Source organism: Protopterus annectens, chromosome 6.part1, assembly GCF_019279795.1.
Source record: "Protopterus annectens isolate FY-2018-M chromosome 6.part1, PAN1.0, whole genome shotgun sequence".
NCBI classification, from domain to species: Eukaryota; Metazoa; Chordata; order Ceratodontiformes; family Protopteridae; genus Protopterus; species Protopterus annectens.
In genome coordinates, this window is record NC_056738.1 from 379,252,594 (window position 1) to 379,274,906 (window position 22,313).

General features: G+C 40.3%; 1 protein-coding gene across 2 annotated transcripts in view; it reads right to left on the reverse strand.

Annotated features, from left to right (window-relative positions):
- The window catches only part of PLCB3 (phospholipase C beta 3), a 2,354,563-nt gene that overhangs the window by 756,969 nt on the left and 1,575,281 nt on the right, over positions 1-22,313 (reverse strand). For both annotated transcript variants that reach the window (XM_044075790.1, XM_044075791.1), the window contains exon 12: positions 12,986-13,068. In XM_044075790.1, coding sequence (XP_043931725.1) covers positions 12,986-13,068 — 83 coding nt within the window. The remainder of the gene's footprint in view (positions 1-12,985; positions 13,069-22,313) is intronic.

Here is a 22,313-nt window from a genome sequence, read left to right on the forward strand (position 1 = left end):
GACGTCAGGTCATCAGGGGTATAAAACATGCAGCCAATGCCATTACATCAGTTTTCTTGTCCCAGATGTCAGGTGCCCCTCTAATGAGAAGCAATTAAATCTATAATACAAGGATATACCTCCAACAAAAAAGCAAATACACCAAAAAGCTTTTTGAGCAGAGGTATAGGCAAAAGAAGAAAGGGGGCTGGAGGGAGGGTAACCAGGACTGCAACAGTGAATACACTCTAACATCTGCATTTATGGTAAGTGTACACAACTGTACTATGTTATTCGTGTTACACTGTTGCAGTCATTACATTTGGGTAGATTCCCAAAGCTAAGGTTGGGAGGAGGAATTTAAATAGAATTAGGACTAGCTATAAGGCCCTGCAAGACTGCAGTTGCAAAACCAGCTCTGGATTTAGAGAAAATTGGCAAATGATAATGCTTGGTGAAAGTATGCACAAAACTCCAGGTAGCATCTTCTAGGATCGCCCCTAAGAAAGGCTGTAGAGGTAGATCCAGTCCGGGTTGAATGGGGTCTGATGCCCTGTGGGATAGGTTTTCCATTATGCTTATAGCAGAAATGAATGCAGTGGCTTATCCATTTTGAAATGGTTTGCTTTGAAATAGCTTTCCCCTCTGTCCCTGCAGCAAATGCCACCAGCAGTTGTTTAGATTTCCTTTGAGGCTTAGTCCTGTCCAAGTAGAATCTAAGTTGTCTGTGCACATCTAAGGAGTGCAATATCTGTTCCCCTTTGTTCTGTGGGTTAGGAAAGAAGATAGGCAAATGAATGGACTGATTAACAGCCATTCTGGATACCACCTTGGGCATGAAGGAGGGATTGGTTTTGAGGGACACCCTGTCCGCATGAAAGATGATGAAAGGCTCCACTGCCATAAGGGCCTGTAACTCGATACCCTTCTTGCAGAAGTGATTGCTAAAAGGAAAACTGTTTTCCAGTAAGGAATTTTAAATCTGCAGTAGCAGCTGGTTCGAAAAGAGGGAAAAGTGAGTTTCTCCAAGACAAAGTTAAGGTCCCAGACTGGAGTTGAAACTCTCCTGGGTGGCCTTAAATTTTTGGCCCCTCTGAGGAACTGCTTGAGCAATGGGTGAGAGAAGAGGGGAGGCTCTGTGCTATAATGAGCTGAAATGGCTGAGGCATGAATTTTGATGGAGGAAAAGGACAAGCCCTTATGAAGCATCTCAGTCAAATATTGTAGAATTTGAGGTAAATTGGGCACTCCTGCGCTCATCCCTTGAGAGTGGTTCCAGGTACAAAATCTTTTCCAATTTGCAGCATAAGATTTTCTAGTACTAGGCCTCCTAGCCTCTAAAATGATATCCATCACTGATTTACTGAGGAGTGGCAAAGGAGAGATTAGGTAATTAGCCAGGCTGCTAGGTTCAGGTTTTGCAGCTGAGGGTGCAGAATTTGGTTCTCCTGCTGAGACAACAGGGAAGGAGTCTGAGGCAGGTGCCATGGGGCCAAGCATGACAAACTGCGCAGAAGGGGGTACCAGTATTGGTGTGGCCAGTCTGGTGCAATTAAAAACATCCTTGGCTTGTCCTGTTTGATCTTTAGTAGTACCTTGGAGAGCAGAGGAGGAAAGGCATAAACTGATAGGTTTTTCCAGCTGAAGGATAGAGCATCCACTTTCCAAGCTAGTTTGTGGGGAATCCTTGTGCAAAATTTGTCCAACTGATGGTTCTGGGGGGAGGCAAACAGGTCTATATCTTGGCTCCCCCATTTCCTTGTCAACATGTTGAAAATCCTTGGTTCCAGTTTCCACTCGTGTGGGTCCATGAGGTTTCTGCTTAGTCCATCTGCCAGTGTATTTAGTTTTCCTGGCAGGAATTGAGCTTGTAGATTCACTTGGTAGCTCAAGGCTGTGTTCCACAATGCTATGGCTAGTCTGCAGAGGGGGTAAGAATGTGTACCCCCCGCTTGTTTATGTACCACATGACCGTGGTGTTGTCCGTCTTTACCATTAGTTGTTCTAGAAGAATGCGGTCTTTGAAGGCTGTCAGAGCATTCTGTACAGCTAACATTTCCTTTTGATTTATGTGTAGGTGCACTTGACTTGGGTTCCATTTGCCCTGAATGCACTTCCCTGCCAAGTGAGCCCCCCATGCATAGTCTGATGCACCTGTTAAGGTTTGGGCGGCAGGGGGTAGTGTGAATGGTAGTCCCTTGTTTTGGTGGCAGGCCTCTGCCTACCAAAGGAACTCTAGGCATAGGCAAGGTATGATAGGATACATAGCTTCTAGATCCTGTGAATGTTGACACCATAGGCTTTTGAGATACCATTGCAGTTTCCTCATATGCAGCCTTGCATATGGAATTAGAAGAATGCAGGAGGCCATGTAGGCTTGCAGTATTTGCCTTACAGATAATTGTGTTTTTGTGGCCACTTGCTTGAAGTAGGCTGTCAAATGAGTCCGTTTCTCTGGCATAAGGAAAGCCATCTGGGAAGTTGTATTCAAGCTTGCTACCAGGAATATAATTTGTTGACAGGGTACCAGGTGTGATTTCTTTTTGTTTATGGTGTACCCCAGACAAGTCAGTACACTTTGGACAAAGACCAGATTCAAAATTATGTCCTGGCTTTCTGCCTGAATTAGACAATCGTCCAGGTATGGATATATCTGAATATTCCTTTGCCTGCAGGATGCAATGACTGGAGCTAGGCACTTTGTGAATACCCTGGGCGCAGTAGATAAGCCAAAGGGCAGTGCAGAGAACTGATAGTGCATGTAGCCTGCTTTGAAGCGTAGGTATCTTCTGCAAGACTCCCTGATAGGGATGTGCAGGCATGCTTTTTTAAGTCTAGTGTTGCCAACCATGCATCTTTGCCAACATAGGAAGCAGCTGGTGAAGTGTCAGTACCTTGAATTTTGGAATCACCAGAAAGGTATTTAGAGCAGAAAGGCCCAGGATAGGATGCCATGTATTGCCTTTTCTGGGTACCAGAAAAAGTCTCAAATAGAAACCTTGTCCGTTTTCCTCTTCTGGTACCAACTGAATAGCCCCCATGCTTAAGAGAGAGAGTACTTGATTTGGAGCCACCGCCCACTGATTTGGGGGTAGATCTGGCCACCCGCTTGGTGTTGGTAAGGTATGGAAGTGAAATGTGTATCCTTGGGACACTATATTTAAAATCCATTTGTCCTGGGTAATGAGTTCCCAGTTTTTGGCCTGCAGACCAATCTTTCCACCTAAAGGAGCATTCAGTTGGGAAGTGCTTGGAAGTTTTAAAAGCAAGTCATTGAGACAGTTTTCCATGGAGGGAGTCTTGCTACTCCCTGATTTGGTTGCGGAACCTCCCCCCCACTGCTTAGTCATGTGTCCCCCCTGGGACTGAAACCGGGGTTTCTGCTGTGTCTGGGTTTGGCTTGAGAAGACCTGGAAGTGGCTGGAAAGGCCAGTTCTTAGAGGGCCAGTGCCTACTAAATCTAGGAGGCTAAACTTGCAAGAAATATTTAACAGTTTGCATAGATTTAGCTTTATCTTCCATCTTTTTAAGAACTTCATCAGTCTTTTTGCCAAACAGGCGGTCCTGATTTAAGGGAGCATCCAACAATTTAGCTTTAACATGATCAGGCAAAGATTGCTCCTTAAGCCAAGCATGCCTTCTGAGCACAGAACCAGTAACAGCAGCCCTGCAAGAGGCCTCTAATGAATCAAATCCACATTGCAAAGTACGTTTTCCAATCTGTTCAGCAGAATGCATTAAATCCTGTAATTCTTTATTTTCCGCACAGTCAGGAATCAACATCATTTTCTGTTTAATCAATCCAATAACATGTTGCTGATACTTAAACATATGAAACTGGCAGTTTAAAGCCCTAATGGCCAAGGTTGCAGAAGTGTAAACCTTCTTACCCCATCTATCCAGTGCCCTGAAGTCTCTATCAGAAGGGGTAGGATTTTTAGCAGTAGAAGCTTTAATGCCCTTGGGTCCCTGTGAAATAGTCTCTAGATCCGCAATAGGATTTTTAAAAAGGAACTTTTGTGAATCAGGAACCCTGTAATATCTGTCAAGTTTTCTGGGAGCAGGAGGGAAAGAATCAGGGGCCAAACTAGTTTCCGAAAAAGCATCATCAACAATGTCTAGTACAGGAGGAATAACTAAAGGCCTATGCTGAGGCAAGAGTAAGAAATCCCTAAGCCTCTTTTTTGAATCAGAAAAATCCTGGCTTTCCCAGTGGAAATGCTCCCTTACAGTATGTAAGGTTTCATCAAAAGAAAAATCCTCTGGAGGGGAAGCAGAGGGAAGAGAGTCCTCTGCATTAGAATCCTCATAAGTACATAAGGACAAATCCAGAACATCAGAAGAATCAGAAAAATCAGAATCCTGGTCAGATGATTCATAAACAACTTCAGTCCTAGGTCTCTTAGAAGGTGGAGGTTGGCTTCCCCTGATTAGAGAGTTAAGACCTTCAGCCATTCTTATCATTTGTTTTTTAGGCATAGAGGCCTGAGCATGCGGACTGGGCGGCGTTTTTTTAGGCATGGTTCGAGATTTTAGGCCTAAATGAAGAAGGAGGCGTCGGTTTAATATGCAAGTCCATAGGCCTGAATACACCCTCAGAAGCCGATGCCTGCACAGCGGCTCTGGACCCATCCAAGGTAGAGACATCCGCGGGTTCCATAGCTGAAGCATCTCGCAGCATACCGGACTCCGAATGGGTCTCAGTAGAGGCCTGCACATCAGAAGTAGCAGGCATCAGGGGCTGCGAAAGTGCATCACTGAGTACCGACGAACTGGCGACTTGCTTAGGAGAAGCGTCGTCGGCAGTTTAGGACCTTGGCGGCCTGTCTCTGCCTTTATCTTTACGTTTTTTTCGAAATCCCGGTAGTCGGACGGCTAACCGATGACATTTCTGGATAATTAAACCGAGAACCGAAATATTTAGAGGCAAAAATATACCGACGATGGATAGTGCGCTAATCAAATAAAGCACAAAACCGACAGCAAGGAACGTTGTGGTCAGGGCCTATGCAAGGAATACAGTACGAATGAAAATCTTTATGAGGTATTTACTTTCCACAAGTAATGCAATTATTAACTTTTACTGTCATCGGTAAGGAGCAAGAAAAAGTTTCCCCAAAGGGGTATTTAACTTTAGTTGAAGACTTCGGTTCTGAAACTCGAAAACGAAAATTTCAGGAGTCGGCCGACCAGCACTTGTGAACTGCTTCTGCTTCGGGCACCACATGGCAAAAAATACTGATGTAATGGCATCGGCTGCATGTTTTATACCCCTGATGACCTGACGTCATGGAGAAGAAGGGACAGCAAGCAACCGACGCAGGACTCAAGACTTTGTTAATCAGGCCGATTGCTACTGCAAGCAGATAACCCAAATGTAATGGCTGCAACAGTGAAACACGAAGAACATCCACCACCAACATACTGAATATTATGCTAATTGAGAAAGGAGATTTTACCAGAAGAGATGACTGCAAGTAGGGGTATAGGAAATAAGCAAAAAGGGGCTGGAATTTACTAAAAAAAATGGCAAGGTAACTAAGGTATTGGGAGCAAAGAACGAAAGAGGGAAAGGCAACAGCATGGGATGAGGCCAACCACGAGTCTGGACTCTATGTTAGAGACTGCCTTTTCTACCTGGGATTGAAATTACAGTTTAGGCAAAGAGAAAAGGGGAGTGCTAAAGTTTTTAGTCGAGGTCTAGACCAGAAGCTGCTGTTAAAAAGGGGATGATTAATAGTACATATAAAATAATGCATGATAGCTTCAGAATCAAAGAAAGAAAACAATAGTTAGAGTTGAAAAGCAATTCATAAAGGACCAATGTGAGGAAGCCTTTATGGCTCCCAAGTATACAACAAAGTCTAGAAAGTTTAGGATGTATGTGTTGGAAGTATTTCTATACGTAATTTTATACCCCAAGCAGACTGCAGAGAAATTTTCCTCAGGTAAACAGCAAATGCTGGAGGTGTGATGGGAAAGTGAGAGGTAAATGAGAACATGATTTTTGGGATTGTAATAAGTTGGCAAATTTTAAAAATTCCTTACATAGTATTCTTTTGGAGAATGTAGGGGCAGCAAATGGCTGTAACAAAGGAAATTATTCTTTTGACCTGGGATAGAATCTGAACTGCGAACAAAAGAGACTTCACAAACTGTCGAAACACTTAACACGAAAGAATAGAGCCACGAGTGAAACTAATAGTTGTATAAAGACCTTGTGGTAAAAAATATGTATTTTTTCAGAACACAGTTTTATTAGCGCTTTCGGAAGCGACAGTACGTTTCCTTCTTCAGATTTACAAACAAAAACTCCAACCAACAACCAAAAGCCATTTTTAAAACCAATAAAAAAGTCATATGATACAAATTGCCCTATAAGGCTACTTATCCATAATTAACTAATTTATGTTCAAAATCAATTTTAACCATCTTATAAAAATATTTTATGAATGACCTATGATTATTTGTAATGTTGGGCATTCACCATAGTAAAATTACAATACTCTATTGTAAAATAAACATTTAAAAACACATTTGAAAAATGTGAATAATACAATACAATATAAAATAGGCTAAATAAACAGATAACCTTTGATGCTGCAGGACTAGATAGTTTAAAGACAATAGGTACTTGTGAACTTAGATTTAAAGCTTCAAGGACCAAAAACTCTTAACATGTCCAGAGTGTGTGTTCACCGCACATTAATGGACCACTTTGTTGGTAAATGACAAAAAATATATATTATAAAAAATATATTTCTGAGCAGTTGGTTATCTTTTTAAAGCAAGCTTTTTTAAAATGCGTGCAATAGAAAGCTGCTCGTTGAGGCCTGGGGAAAATTAGGCCGCGGTTCTAATTTGCCAATATAATTCCTCCACCTCCAGATGTATTTGCCATGGTCCTATGTAAGGGGTGTCTTCAACCTGTTTAAGCACCGTAAACTTAAACTGGTGACTTGGATGTTCTATAATGTGGTTAGCCAACGCGTTGTTTGTATCTCTTTTTGAGATAGCATAGGAATGCTCATAAATGCGCTGTTTTAATTTGCGCTCAGTCTTCCCTATGTAAAACGCGTGGCATACTGTGCATGTTGCCACGTAGACTATTGCTTTAGTATTGCAGTTGTATTTGTCCCTTACCTTATATTCAATTTTGTTAACAAGAACTGTGGTTCCTTCCCTAATAAATTTACATTGTGCACAACAACCACATTTACCCATGCCCAACGCCGGTGTTCTCAGCTTTGGTCTACCAGTTTCTAAGAGGGTTTTTAAGTTAACCCCTCTTCTGAATGTGATAGCTGGTGGGGCACTAGAAATACTCTGAATCTTCCTATCATTCAAAAGTAATTTCCAATTCTTACATAATATCTCCCTAATAAAATGATGGTCTATGGAAAAAGTACACAAAAACCTAAGATTGTTGTTAGATTGGCTATTATGAGGCATTTGTAACCCACTGCCTCCTTCCTCACCTGTCTGATAAACCACATGACCAGCACATAATATAGGACTGAAATGTCCTATTTTGCGTTTATGTTTGACTTCTTCCATAATCTCCCTTATTAGCTCATTTGGATAGCCCCTATTGCGGAACATGTTAAAAAGGTTCCCACATTCCGCAATAAAATCATTATCATCTGTTACCATTCTAGCTGCCCACACCATCTGCCCTTTTACAACTGCTTTCTTTTGATGGTGCGGGTGACAGCTAGAATAGTGTAGGAAACCATTGGAATATGTTGGTTTCCTATAGATGTTGCTCTTAAATCTAGAATTCAAATTGTCCTTATATAATGAAATATCCAAAAAACTGATATAAGTATCATTGAATTCAAATGTGAACTCCAAAAAGTTCGTCAATTTGGAAATAGAGCTAATAAAGTGAGGAATGTGGTCTGAGCTACCCTTCCAAAGAAAAAAACATGTCGTCCTGGTACCTAGTGTATCAGGCGACATGACTATAAAACATGGGATCTTCAAATAGGAGTGTGTGCTCCCATTGGGCCAAAACGCAGTTGGCATATGCTCCTCCACAGGGTGAACCCATGGCCACCCCTGATGTTTGTATGAAAGTGCGGCCTTCAAACCTAAAAAAGTTAGAAGTAAGAATTAGCTCTAGTAGCGTCTCAACCAGGTAAATTATTTTGTCATTTACTTTTCTGGCCAAAAGGAACTCTCTGATCCACTCAAGTCCAATGTTGTGTGGGATCACAGTATATAAATCTCTTATGTCGACTGAGTAACACATATGCCGGATTGAATGGAATTTGATTAATGGCACTCAAAAAACTCCAAGAATCCTTGCAAATGTGTGTTTCTTTTGCTATCAATGGCTTAAGTAAACTGTCAACATAAGTAGCGCAAGCACTCGTGATAGATCCCCTACCATCAACAATGGGTCTAAAAGGTGGATCGAGGGTGGACTTATGAATTTTTGGCACTCCAAAGAAAACAGGTAACCTAGGTGAGGTCATGGTTAAGTAACTATGTAAATCGGTATCAATATAGTCTTCTAAAAATAAGTCTTCTAAAACACTCCTGATTTTCCCATAGGCTATATTGATCTCATTGATACTAATCTCCTGATATGGCCCCAACTCCAAATGTGCTAAAATTTTAGCAACATAATCATGGTGATCCATGAAAATGAGCCCATTCCCTTTATCGGGTTTCATAACCCTGATGTTACATTCCTTCAAAGTGCGGATCAGATCTCTATCTTGCACAGTTATGTTTGATTAAACCCCTTTAATGTGGGGTCGACTAGCAGCTAAGTGTCTAAAGTCCAATTCACATGCCAAATCAAATACTTTAAGGCTCTGTGACAGGGGTGGGTTAAAGACACTAGCAATCCTGAAGGGATTCACAAGGGAAGGCATATTCCCTAATAGAATTCTTAAGTTTCATTTTCGTATAAATAATTTCAAATCTATAATAGTTTTCACCATGTCAAAATGTGTATCCGGAACAAACGTGAGTCCCTTAGAAAAAAAGTCACACATACTTTGATCAATGTGAAAAAAAGTAAAATTATAAATTTTAAAGTCTCCTTCAGTGCTATGTATTATACTCAGGCTCACTCGAAGTGGAGCTACCTCTTCCTCTGGTTCCATTTGTTCTTCGGAGTGTTCTGGTTCCTGTTGGACCTCAAGTTCCTCTGATTGAAACTCTGTCCTTGCCGAAAACCCTGAGCACTTGATGGCTCACTTGTATTGTTGTTATTTATTTGAATACTGTTATTACCCCCATTATTGGCATTATTATTATCATTTCTTTGATTCTGGTTGCTAAAACCTTGATTGTTGGAATGTGATTCACCATACTGTGGTTGAGGAGACGCATTAGAGTGAATAGGAGACAGTGGGCGTGCTTCCTGCCCGCTTCCATGATGTACATTACCAATACCCCTAAATGCAAATTTGGTCTGGGTAACTGGTGGGGGTGGCGGGTAGGCCTTATTATTGGAGTACTGAAATAAATCCCTGTCAATTTTCTTTTTCTTGTTACTCGATAACTTTGACATCGTTGCATCAATGCTGGTAAAGATGCACGTATATTCGTACTTGTACCTGGTAAAATCTTGGTTATTTTTAATCTCTTGTTCCAGCACTTCCAAATCGTGCTGGTAACTTTCAATTTGTTGCAAATAGTACCCTATGAGTACCTGCATGAAGTCAAACCCCTGTTTGTCGAATAGTTCTAGCAACTGTTTATGGAAGCTAGAACCATTAATCAACCCCACCGGAAACCTCCATTGCCTAAGGCCTTTAGGGACTATACCTTTCTCCAAACATTCCTCCAAATAAACTCCCTCTAATTGTAGCTTCCTACATTTGAACAGCTTATAGTCAAATTCACTAATAGTAACAGTAACGTCAGTGCTAGTACCTTCTTGTTGCTGCAAAGGTCCTGCTGCATCTCGAGCGTTATTCGAAAAAAAGTTCCTTTTACTTAAAAAACTATTGAGAGAAGGAATGGAGCAGTACTCATTCTGCGTTGCTCCGTTCTCCTGAGCTGCTTGCCTCAGTTGTGCTTCAGCTTGCGGTTGGCCTGCTGGAATATTAGAATCCTGCAATAAGTTGTTGCTAGCATTGGCTCCGTGATTAACGCTAGCACTCCTACTAGTAAGAACAGGTTGCTGGTTAGGAAATCCTAGGTTACAATGTTGTTGCTCCATACCCTGGTGTCGCGAAGCATTTATACGAGATCCTTTAACATTATTGTCCAATTCTTTGAAACGCTGGGTTAAGTGATCTAACCTCCCCATTATCATCTGGATAAGAACAGTCAAATTACCATCGTCGGCATTCGCCTCCACGACATCCCCAGCAGGGCTGTTGCCAGCATTGTTTCCTAACTCTCCTTGTCCATTTTGTTGGGAAAACAGCGTAGGGGAGAGAGAATTAAGCACTCTGGCTCTTTCTTCGTTAGCCATGTACCAAACCACGAACAAAAGAGACTTCACAAACTGTCGAAACACTTAACACGAAAGAATAGAGCCACGAATGAAACTAATAGTTGTATAAAGACCTTGTGGTAAAAAATATGTATTTTTTCAGAACACAGTTTTATAAGCGCTTTCGGAAGCGACAGTACGTTTCCTTCTTCAGATTTACAAACAAAAACTCCAACCAACAACCAAAAGCCATTTTTAAAACCAATAAAAAAGTCATATGATACAAATTGCCCTATACAGCTACTTATCCTTAATTAACTAATTTATGTTCAAAATCAATCTGAACTGCCTAGACATAGTAAGGGATTACCAAGTTTGATGCTACTGGATACCAGAAATGCTGCTACTGTACTACAGAAAACAAAACTGAAATCAGCTGTAACAGAAATACTGAACGGAAAAGGGAAGGAGCAAATCACATAGAAATAAGTGAAATTTGTGGGAACAATACATTCAGAATAATGTTCAAGAGGAGGATTGATGTTTAAGGGAAGAAAATAAGCAATTTATATAATGTTGTAATAAATGATTGTTAAAAAGAAAGAACTTATGTAATGTGCAAGGCATAAAAATGAAAGTTAATAAAGTTTGTTTTCTATTCTATTAATTTAAGTGTGCCTACATCTTGAGTAATAATAAGAGTTTATATTAAAAACAAAAAATATGATGGACATTATTACAGTTACACTAACTACAAAATCACCGAGGAGTACAACAATAAAATCAATGTTTACAATTCTAAAAATGGAAGTGGTGCATTACCAGAAGGCAAACAGCAGCTACAAAATTATGCATTACAAAGAATTCACAAACAAGTTACAAAATTAATTAGAACTGAACACAAACAACATTAAGTGTAAACATGAAAGTAAACGCTCAGTACCACGAATGTCACTTACTACTTACATCCTGTCTTAAAGGTTTAACACTATCAATACTGTTGATTAGTCTATTAAACACAAACCAGCTGCCAAGGCTGTGGCTACTTATGTCTGTGTACCAGTTAATAGACGTAAACGTAATCAAAGACTATCATCATTTTTCCAATTCCCATAGTAAAACTGTGGAATTTTACTTAATCAGACAGACACTGCCTTCACGATGCAGATGCTATCCTATAAACTATACTTTCTCTTCTCCATCATGTTTTATCCATCAATATATTCAGCCATCTACAAATCAAAAAGTATATCATTTTTAAAGTATCTTCTTGTTGGCCTACATTTATGCCTTTGTAACAGTCAGAGGGGAGGTTTCATGATTTTAAAACTGCAGTCCATTCACAACATGGAGAATTCCACCATAAAAAGTCATACAAAGTGACCTTCACTTGTAACTATTTGTGAATGTGACACAGGAATATCAAGTGTACATACACACAAGGGGGCGGTTATCTGGTATAAACATTTTTATGCAGTCCACCCACAACATGGAGAATTCCACCATAAAAAGTCATACAAAGTGACCTTCACTTGTAACTATTTGTGAATGTGACACAGGAATATCAAGTGTACACATACACACAAGGGGGCGGTTATCTGGTATAAACATTGTTATCTTCTCAAAAAAGGAAATAAAAGGGGTTGCTTCAGCAGTGCATTGTTCAAATTTTAGCATTTAGCTTTTCGTACTATAAAATATTTATACATCTCTAAAACAGACAAATGTTTGCATATATACTTGCCATTAATATCTACACCAAGACTTCCTCTTGCTTACTTTCATAATACATTAAAACAGACCCTGTTAAATGGGCGCAATCAGTTTTTGGCTTGCCTTTTTTATCTCCCTGGAGCAGTGCAGTGTACTATGCATTCTCAAAGGAATACTATCTACTCCTAATATAAATCATGCACTGTTGCAGATCAGCGTGCCTCAGTTCAGCCCTTTACATGATGCTTTAAATGTGATCACATCTTATCACGGTGCATTTATCTTGCATCTTAAATTATAATTTAAGGAACTGCAAAGCCATGTGTTTATAAAACGTACCAACATGGTATTCAATACAAAAAAGTTATATACGGAAAAAAATACTCTGAAAAGTAAAGCCCAGACTCTATACATATTTTTAACATCAGCAACAATACTCCGCATTCAAGCTTCCCTCTGTAAGGTAGAGTTCCCCTGTGTAATCGAATAATAGCCAAGACTTGGATTATTTTCTTCTCAATTTCTGGAGAGAGTTATGAAGACAATATACTATACCTAACAATACATAACCAATAAGCCAGTGAACTATGAGGGACCCCCCCCCCCACAAAAAAGAAAACAGCATCACTTATCACCAAGACCTTTCATTCCTATTTTCGGATTCACTGCAGTGCTCCAAAAGGGGAAGGATTTTATCTGTCAACACTAAAACTAAACTGGATAAAACTGCAGCTGTTTATTTATTGTGGTATTCTGCTAAGCACATATAGGATGCTGCCTCAAACTCTCTTTCCTTCTAACATGGCAGACATGGGACATGGTTACATAAACTACAAATGATTCATACTGAAGTCAGAATTTTGCATTAAAAACAGGACTTGGTTCACTTACGAGTCAACATGATTTTCAAAAGACAGAATGACAGGATATTGAGATGTCTTGAATGCACTCTCGGCTATTGCTTCAATCACATCCTGAAATAAACAAGCCATGGAGAAAAATCAGAAATAAAATAGGCACTCTGCATGCTGTTCACTCTTTCACACTTTCTAATTCCAACAATCCCCCCCTCCAAAAAAAAGGCTGGTTGTCAATTTCAGCACAATATTTTAGGAACAGAGTAGTAACCCAATCTCACTGCATTAAAGAAACTAATAGCTAATAACTACAGGAGGTACCTCGTAGTAAAAAACAGACACTGGATAGTATCCCATAAGTGCATTTTACACAATACGAGAGAGAGAGAAGCCTTGCTTTAAAACTCAGACTTTTTCCTGGTTTAATATAAAATGATCAAAGTATATTAGTGATCTTTGCACAGTGCTGATCCATTTTATTACAACATATATTTTTGTTTCATTTTGTTTGGTCAGATAGATCCCCACATCTTCCAGCTCACCTGATAAATGCCTCAGTACTCTGTCCCATCAGTCATTCTTTCATCACTGCTAAATATTAAATTTATACTTTTGTAGTAGAGTTTTCCACACATAGTATCACTACCATTTTAAACTACAGTGCAACATGCTGATATATTGGGACACAGGAAAAGAAACTCAAACTTGGTTTCTCACTGATCTACCAGAATCCCCTATACATTTAATTACTTATGCATTTATTGGTCATCAAGAAAACTAAGCAAGTATTCAAAAAGGCTTCATTATGAGGCCAATGATCAGCTGATTGTTATCTTATTTTATTTATTCTTTGCTGACTGCGGTAGAGTGCTGATCCAAATGGACCATTTTCAAACTCAGCTAAAAATAATAACAAGGGAGAAGATTAACATAGCACTAATCAAAAATGCTATGAGTTTAATCAATGGAAATTGCAAAGAAATCAACAGTAAATTAATAGAAACACAGTTATACACTGGTAGGAATCAGAAAGCAGTGATGTTCTTTGGTGGGAGTGAGGGTAATGAACGTACATATGTTGTTTGTGGTATTCTAGAAGGTGAACAGGTTTCTGTTGGGTGCTGTTGCTATAAGAGGTAGTCCATAACCTAGCTGAGTCAGTAGGACTCCATTCGCTACTGTCTTCCTGCTGTCTGGGATGAAGAAAATGTTTAAGCATGGAATAGTAGGAAGCTGATTTCTGACTTTGTTACTAAGACATGATGCTGGAAATTTATAAATTTGACCAACTATATGCCTAAGTGTTTATTTAATTTTGTTAATCGGGTAAGTCGACTGGAAGACAGATCTTTTACAGCCACAACCTGACACTTTCTGGCAATGCAAAACACAGAAGTCAAGAAACGTGTATGGCTAATGCTAAAATCCATTGACCTATATATGCGCCCTTGTGGCAATACAATTCCTATGAATCAAAAAAACACAGTTACTGTAACAGACATGCATTGCAACTGTAAATACCTCTGTATCACACACTTGTTTATGTTTAGATGCATTTTTCTTAGCACAGAAACAAGGAGATACTAAAGGAATAACAGACAACGTGGTGTGGTATACTGAAGATTTACCCATGGTTGGTGTGGTTTAATCATGAAGGTGAAGCTTGAGTGATTAAATAAAGCCAACCGTGGGAAATTTCAATATACCACAACGACGGAGTCGGTTATTGCTATTATACAATGACATTATTTAAGAAAAAAAATACTTTTCTTAAATAATGTCTTTGTATAATGGTGCATTACTGTTCTTCTGCTGGTTGTGGTACACTGCTTCCTTGTTTTGATGTACTGAGCATGCGTATGGGACTTGCATCCCACGCATACCCAGTACATCAATGCTTTGAAACAGAAGCAACGAAGAAAAGAAAGTCTCTGTTGCTCCGCTTTTTTATTTTTTTTAATTTGTTTAAAAAAATGTTTTGAGGACTTTATACCAATGCTGGTATAATGTGGGATTTACAACAGGCACGCTGGCTAATCAGCGTGCACGTTTTGGAATATTAATGGAGAGTCACTGTATAATATCTCATCTAGAACAATACATTCCTTTGTGTGTGTGTATCTATCAATGAAGCATGCATTGGAAGACTCCTTTATAAGGTGCTACTTCAGTTTAGATTTAAATACCTCTATGTTTTCTTTCCTGATATCTACTAGTATGCGATATTCCAAGTAGCTGGTCACAGTCTGGAAAATGTTACTTCCCCAAATGCAGTTTAATACAAGTATCTGACAACAGCCAGTGATTAACTGAATGTCTCATTTAATAAGCTACTATATTTGTAATCACAGGCTCATAGGAATTTACCAGGCTAATGGCCCTAAGGCACTTAAAAGCCTAGCCAAGTTCTACCCATATTTCCACGATCAGCATCTATTACCCCTGTCCAAGAGAGACAGAGGTGAAACCCCCAGGGTGAATTTACAGTTACCCATCCAACAGTCCAGATTGTGTTTGAAGAGGGTCAATGAGGTTCTCTGTTTGACATGAAGTGGAAGTCTGTTCCAAAGGTGTGGTAACCTCTGGGAGACAAACATGACTCTTCAGCAGATTCTACTAATGTCACATACTAGGTTAATTAAGGTCATTAGTGCAAGTAACCCAAGTAACCAGTGTATAATTTGACTTATGGATGTGCGGCATTTTTATTAAAGCAGGGTCAGAGATTGCCTTGTATGCAAAGCAGAGATCGGCTCTGAGTAGTCTGTATGAAACAGAATAAACTGACTGTGATTTCAGACGATCCACATAGGACAGATGATGAAGACCTTGAATTTTCCTTATGAGGAACCTTTGTGGTTTCTCCAACTGCTGCAGGTGTTTGGAAGGTACATGCCAAAAGGGGCTTTGTACTCAATTATTGCCTGATGAGGGAAGAGTACAGGGAGGTTATAACATCTTTTTTTCTGGAGGCAATGCTCTTACTTATGAGAAGAGCAATATAGATTGCCTTCCTTACCACTGTGGAGACATGGTGGTCAAAGATAAGGTTGTGGTCAGTCTGTGTGCCCAGGTCTCTCACCACTGAGTGCATACTTAAGGTGTTGCTATTGATGTGGTAGTTAGTGTGAACAACGCTCTTTCTGAAAGGGAAGATGATACATTTTTTGCATTTAGTTTAAGGCCATGACTTTTGTACCAATCATTTGTTTGTGTAAGACCCTCTTGTAGTATGTTGACATCATTTGGAGATTCTATGACTGCTCCCAGTTTTCAGTCATCAGCAAACTTTGTCAGCCACACATCTTTAGTTTTTGGATGTACTTCGGATAAATACATTCCTAACAATAGAGGTCCCAGGACTGATCCCTGTAGAACACCACTGGTTACAGGTCTGCTGTTGGAGGTGAATTCCCCTATTTTGACTATATGAGTTCTATCAGTGAGCCAGTTAGTGACCCATCTAATGATATAAGGGTTGATACCTAGATGGGTGAGTTTTCTCAATTATGCCGGAGAGAGACAGTGTCAAACACCTTGGCTAAGACTAGGTAGGCTGTATACACAGATTTCCCCTTGTCCAGGGCCTCTGTGACTGTCTTGAAGAAGTCCACCAGGTTTAACAGACATGATCTCCCTTTGACAAATCCAAACTTGACAGAGTAGGGTGAAGTGTTTGGAAGTACCTATATCTTTTTTGATAAGGTCCATGATAATTCACTCCATGGCCTTGCAGATAAGGTTACTCAGTCCTCCGGTGATGGGAATTGGCCAAGACGGATTAGCTTATAACTGAACCTCCGTAAGGTCTCCTTGCTGGTACATAGTTGTGGAGTTTAAGATGATGTATTTTTAATGTAGTCAGTTAACTGCAGGCAGGTCATTTCTGGGGAATATTGAAACGACGTCAGTGGTGTTGTTTGGTTTTGGAACTTTGAGTATATGTCGGATTGTAGTGATCTTCCATTGGGTGGACACACTGTTTTGAGTGAGCTACAGGTTGTACAAGTGTTACACATATGGAGGGTGGTCTTTAGAGTGCTAGAAGCCACAGTAGCATGACATCTGCCCCAAAGGTGTCTATTGCGATAAGGTAAAAAACTAAGGATTTGTTTTGTGTTAGTACTTTTGAAGAAGGGTACTGGGTCAGGGGGTTATGTTGGGTTGCTGCAGTGATGTTTTTGCTGGGTTTGGCATATAATTCTGAAGGAAGTCTTTACGGTGTAGTGGTTCTGAGATGCTTGGTATGAAGTTATCTAAAGAGTGTTTTTGTTTACACTCTACCTGTAATAGTATACACTTATTTCCAGAATAATCTCTGGTTGTTTTTGATGGGTGGTTATTATTACAGGAAATTTCCTTTGTGTGTACTGTAATGGGGTGTTTCACATTTCCCCATTACTATGTTAACTCAAACTTCTAGTCAGCATATATTAACTGTTCATAGGGAAAGCAATCAAAAAGAAAGACATCCTGTTTATATACTACCCACATAGAAATCCACGTAACAAGTATCAACATACACTAACAAAAGAAATAAAAAAATATACAAGTACCCATGCCAGAATGAAAAGGGGTTCCTCACAAAAAGATTACAGGGGGTAAAGCATATGTGGACTGCATCAAAGCCTTATCCCTGTACTCAGTCTCCTACAGACTGCCAAAAGGTGATCTATGCTTGACCCACAAAGCATCCCCTAATTCTGCTCTGATGGACCTGCTGCAGATTTGCAAAACAAATAGCATCAGAATTACCCAATCCAGGGACATAAACCTCATCTGCAACATTAATAGGACATGTTGAAGGAACAGGTACGTGTCACAGGGAGTACCCCCTCCTGAATAGGCTCCCATCCACATGAAACAAAGTTCTGCCCTAACCCAGTTCAAGCATATCTTGGACTAGTGGATGGGAAATCATAAGTTTACCCTTGGTCTGGCACATATGTCTCTAGCAGATACAGGCAGCCTGCAAATGCTTGACCACCCATGCCCAAGCCTACACATACCCCTTAAAATAACCCTACGATATCAAAACTTCAAGAAACATGGCTAGTCCTAAAAAGACCCCCTGGGGTTGTTAGTCTAATGATCACCTATGGAAAATAACACAATGAGAAAACAATGGCCAACATAATAACTCTGAAAACTCAACTTAATTAAAAAAAAATGGCAAATGTGTGTCTCAGTAAATAAGCAAATCACTGAATCATCACTTAAATGACTATAAATTGTAAAAGAAGCAAAAAAGGTATTTTCTGCAACAGCAAGGTACACCACAGACCCTTCATATAGGCATTGCATTCCGTGTACCGCCCCCCAAACAAATGTTCCAAAGCTGCCATACCCTGAAGAAAAGGATAATTCCACCACTGAAGAACACTTCTGCAAGCATATGGCAATTTAATCAGCAGCACATCCCATTGTCAGAAACAAAAGTAGCAAACTTCCACAAATTGCTCCAGATTAAAATGGACAAAACAAAAATGATGTATAATTTACAATTTTCTTAAAGCAAATGACACTTTCATAAACGCTATATGATACTGACATTATGCAATATCAAATTCTCCCACACTAAATATCCTTGGCAGTATGAAAAAAGTAAAAAAAAATATCCAGATGGAATCTGCTTCAGAAAAAAAACAGTACAATATAATGAAACCATTGTGACCATCAACTATAATAAGCTGTACACGAAAAGCTGTAGAGTACTATTTTATACAGGCAGAAAGGGTACAAAAATAAAGTATAAATTTGCAAATTTTCTGTTACTGACATATATATATATATATATATATATATATATATATATATATAAACAATGTATAAATGCTTCATGGGTGGCGTTCGAAAGACATGCGTAAATGGCCATGCCTTCTTTGAAGGCTGGATGTCGAGCTGGCACCTCGGCGTTCATGAAAATCCACTGCCAATCATTAGCGGACCGGAGTTCTGCTGTGGAGACCCCTAACCGGGAAAAACAAAGACAAACAACAACAAACTTGCCACTACCATTTCCAGACCTGTTTGCTCATAGAGGAGTCTGGAGCAATATTAAATAATGGCACACCACTAACATATATGACAATCTAATAGCTTACTTCATTCAACTACCAACCTATAACTAAATTATATTATCTGGCTGTTGGATCTGACATCACCTAGCTCTATTTGTAGAAGTTAAATGTTTCACTCAGTAGGTGAAATGTTGAACATCTGCACATTACATAATGTAGAGCAGACATGTCCAACCTACGGCCCTCGGAGCTCTTCCATGCGGCCCTCGACCTCTAACTGCAACATCGATGTACGCATGCCCCAAAACACTTTTTGTTTTGTTTTTCACTCCCTTGACATGTAACTCTAACATCGGTGTCTGCATGTGCCAAAGCACCCTTGTAGTTTTGATTTTTTTGCACCAAAGAAGGGTCAGTGTGTTTACGTCATTATTTTGTACAAAAGAATCATTGCGTGTATGTTCTTGCTGAAGAGGGACTAGTGTATGTATTTGCCGCTGTTGCCTTTGAAAGGGACAGCACTTATCAGTGTTAATAGGCAAGTATGGAGTGAGTGAGTTAGTGCATGCATGAAAGCAGAATGTTTGCGTGCATGAAAGAAGAAGTGGTGTGTGTGTGTGTGTGTGTGTGTGTGTGTGTGTGTGTGTGTGTATGTATGTGTGCATGAGAGAGAGACAGACACATGCACAAAGAGGCTAACGACGATCAGTCTACCTACTGAACACAGACAAGTTAGCTCACAAATATATCGTACATTAGAAGTACACTTTCATTAAATTGTGGCTTTCCTGACAGGAAGAGTGTTGTATTGAATATGAAATCATACCTCAACTGTATGGATTTTTGAAGAATATCTGGATTTTTACCTAGGAAATAAAAGTAGTCATCCAAGGTAGTGCAGTTCTAGGGAGTAAGAATGAGACAGCAGCCTAGGGTTAATGGGTCAGTAGTAGACTGACTATGTGGGACTGTAGTATATAAAGTTGTATTGTTTTTTCTGACAAAAAAAACACCCAGTACTGTTTTGCAATTGGTGGGTTCTAAGCAGTGGTAGATTGAACAACAGTAAGCATAGCTTTGGTGGATCATCAATACTGGCAAATCAGGTGGGCACAATGTCATTAAGGGTCAGCTCCCGGTGTTTTCTCCTGTCTACCTGATGAATCTGGGCATCTTGGGGCAATGCAGCAATTGCCTTATGTACACAGACAACCCTCTCCTCCTACGGCCCAACACTACAACCTGTGAGAGATGCACTTATACAGCCAAACTGGAAGCAAAGCTCTCTAGATCCAAGACTGGAACAGACAGTCAAGAGGAGAAGGTAAACACTTGCACAACACCACACTCATCACATAGTCCCTCAAAATCTACACCACCAAAACACACACATAGAAAAGCAAAACACACACCTACATTCACAGAGGCTCTCAATAAAAACCTGCCCAAGCAACAGGGACCTCCAAAGCAGAAACGCAAGCAAACTCCAACCCCCAACACAACCGAAATGAGACACAGCCCACACACTCAGTGTGCCACTCAACCACAGCCCATAAGGCATAACAACGTATGACAACACTAGGTGACTCGATAGTCAAGCACACTGATGTTCCACTCACCAGGCTAAACAAGGAGAAAGTCACTGTCAGCTGCTTGTCGGGTGCCAGGATCCACCACATAACGCATGCACTCAGGTCACTCCACAAGAAGTACAAATATGACTCTGTCTGTCACTGTCCATGTTGGTGTGAATGACCTGAGACGTACTTCCCTGGACTACATGGAAAGTGACATGGAGGAGCTCTCTGATCTTGTAGCCCAGGCAGGTATGACCCTAGCATCCTGCCATCACCCAGAATGATACCACAGTACAAGGACAAAATGATTGACTTCAACAATTGGCTAAGCCTCTGGTGTCATTATAAGGGGATCCAGTATTTGTCTGCCTGGGATGACATGATCAACAGACCAAGATGCTTTGCCAGAGATGGCCTGCACCTGTCGCCCTTGGGATTCCGGATACTGGTTAAGGCTCTTGCCACCCCATATTGCCTTTTTTAGGCAAGGTTCAAATGATGAATTCACCACCGTAACAAATACAAGCAAGCAACATCTGAGGATAATGCTACTCAATGCTAGAAGTCTAAACCTCAAAATGCACTCAGTCGAGGAACTCCTTAAAATGGAGAACATTGACATCTGTGCAGTGACAGAGGCGTCGATATTACGCTGTTGAAAACTCAAACTGTCGACAGTGTAATAATCGACATGAAAATGTTGAAATTCCCGAACATCGAATGCACACAAAAAAAAAAACAAACAAAAAAACACCCAAACACAACACAAATTGCTCTATGCAGGGAGGCAAGCCCCCCTGTACCCCCAACACCCTCCGCTACTTAAATATACCAACTCCGAGATCGCACTACATTGCAGTAAATGGAAATCTCCCCTTATGGAGATTTCCGTTTATACGCGCAATGACTTTCGCTTTAGACATTTTGGTGCCGACAATATCAGCTTTGATATTGTCGCCCTTTGACAGGGTGAAATAGACCCGTGACAGAGACCCGGTTCAAAGCTCTAGCGAGCACCCCTGCATTACCAGGCTATAATTCATACCACACCTTTTGCCCACCTAACCTGGACTGAAGCACTAAAGGAGGAGGCGTGTCCATATTCATTAAGGATATCCACACCTCCAGGCTAGTTGCACAGCATAATGCATCCGAGATTATCCAAGTGCAACTAACTCTGGGGCAAGACCACAATCCAAATTGTAGCTTGCTAAAGACCCCTCACCATGCCCCAGGACTCCTACTCCTCATTTCCTGATACACTGAAAAATATTAGGGTACAACCCAACACCCTAATAATGGGCGATTTCAACTACCCCTCCATTAACTGGGAAAACTACTCATGTACCAACTCTTTTGCTCAACGTTTTCTGGAATTCATAAATTCCAACGCCTTAGATCAACTTGTTCACACCCCCACCAGGGGCAGCAATATCCAAGACCTGGTCATTACCAACTTGGGTGACAGGTGTTCCACACCAGAGGTCAATTCCTCGTTGGTCAGATCCAACCACAAGCTAATCATCCTAGATATCCACATCCCGCCCCCACCCCTCATTAGGGAAACCACTGTAAAAAACTTCTCCAAAGCCAACTTCACACTTCTTAAGACAGAGGTGGCAAACTTCATGACACCCATGCAGACGAAGAATAGAGTTACGACTGCTGAATCTTACACAAATGTACTTTATAAGCACTTACATGAGTGCATGGATCGTGCTATCCCTAACAGAACCAAGATGCTATCCTCCAAAAAAAGGAAGCC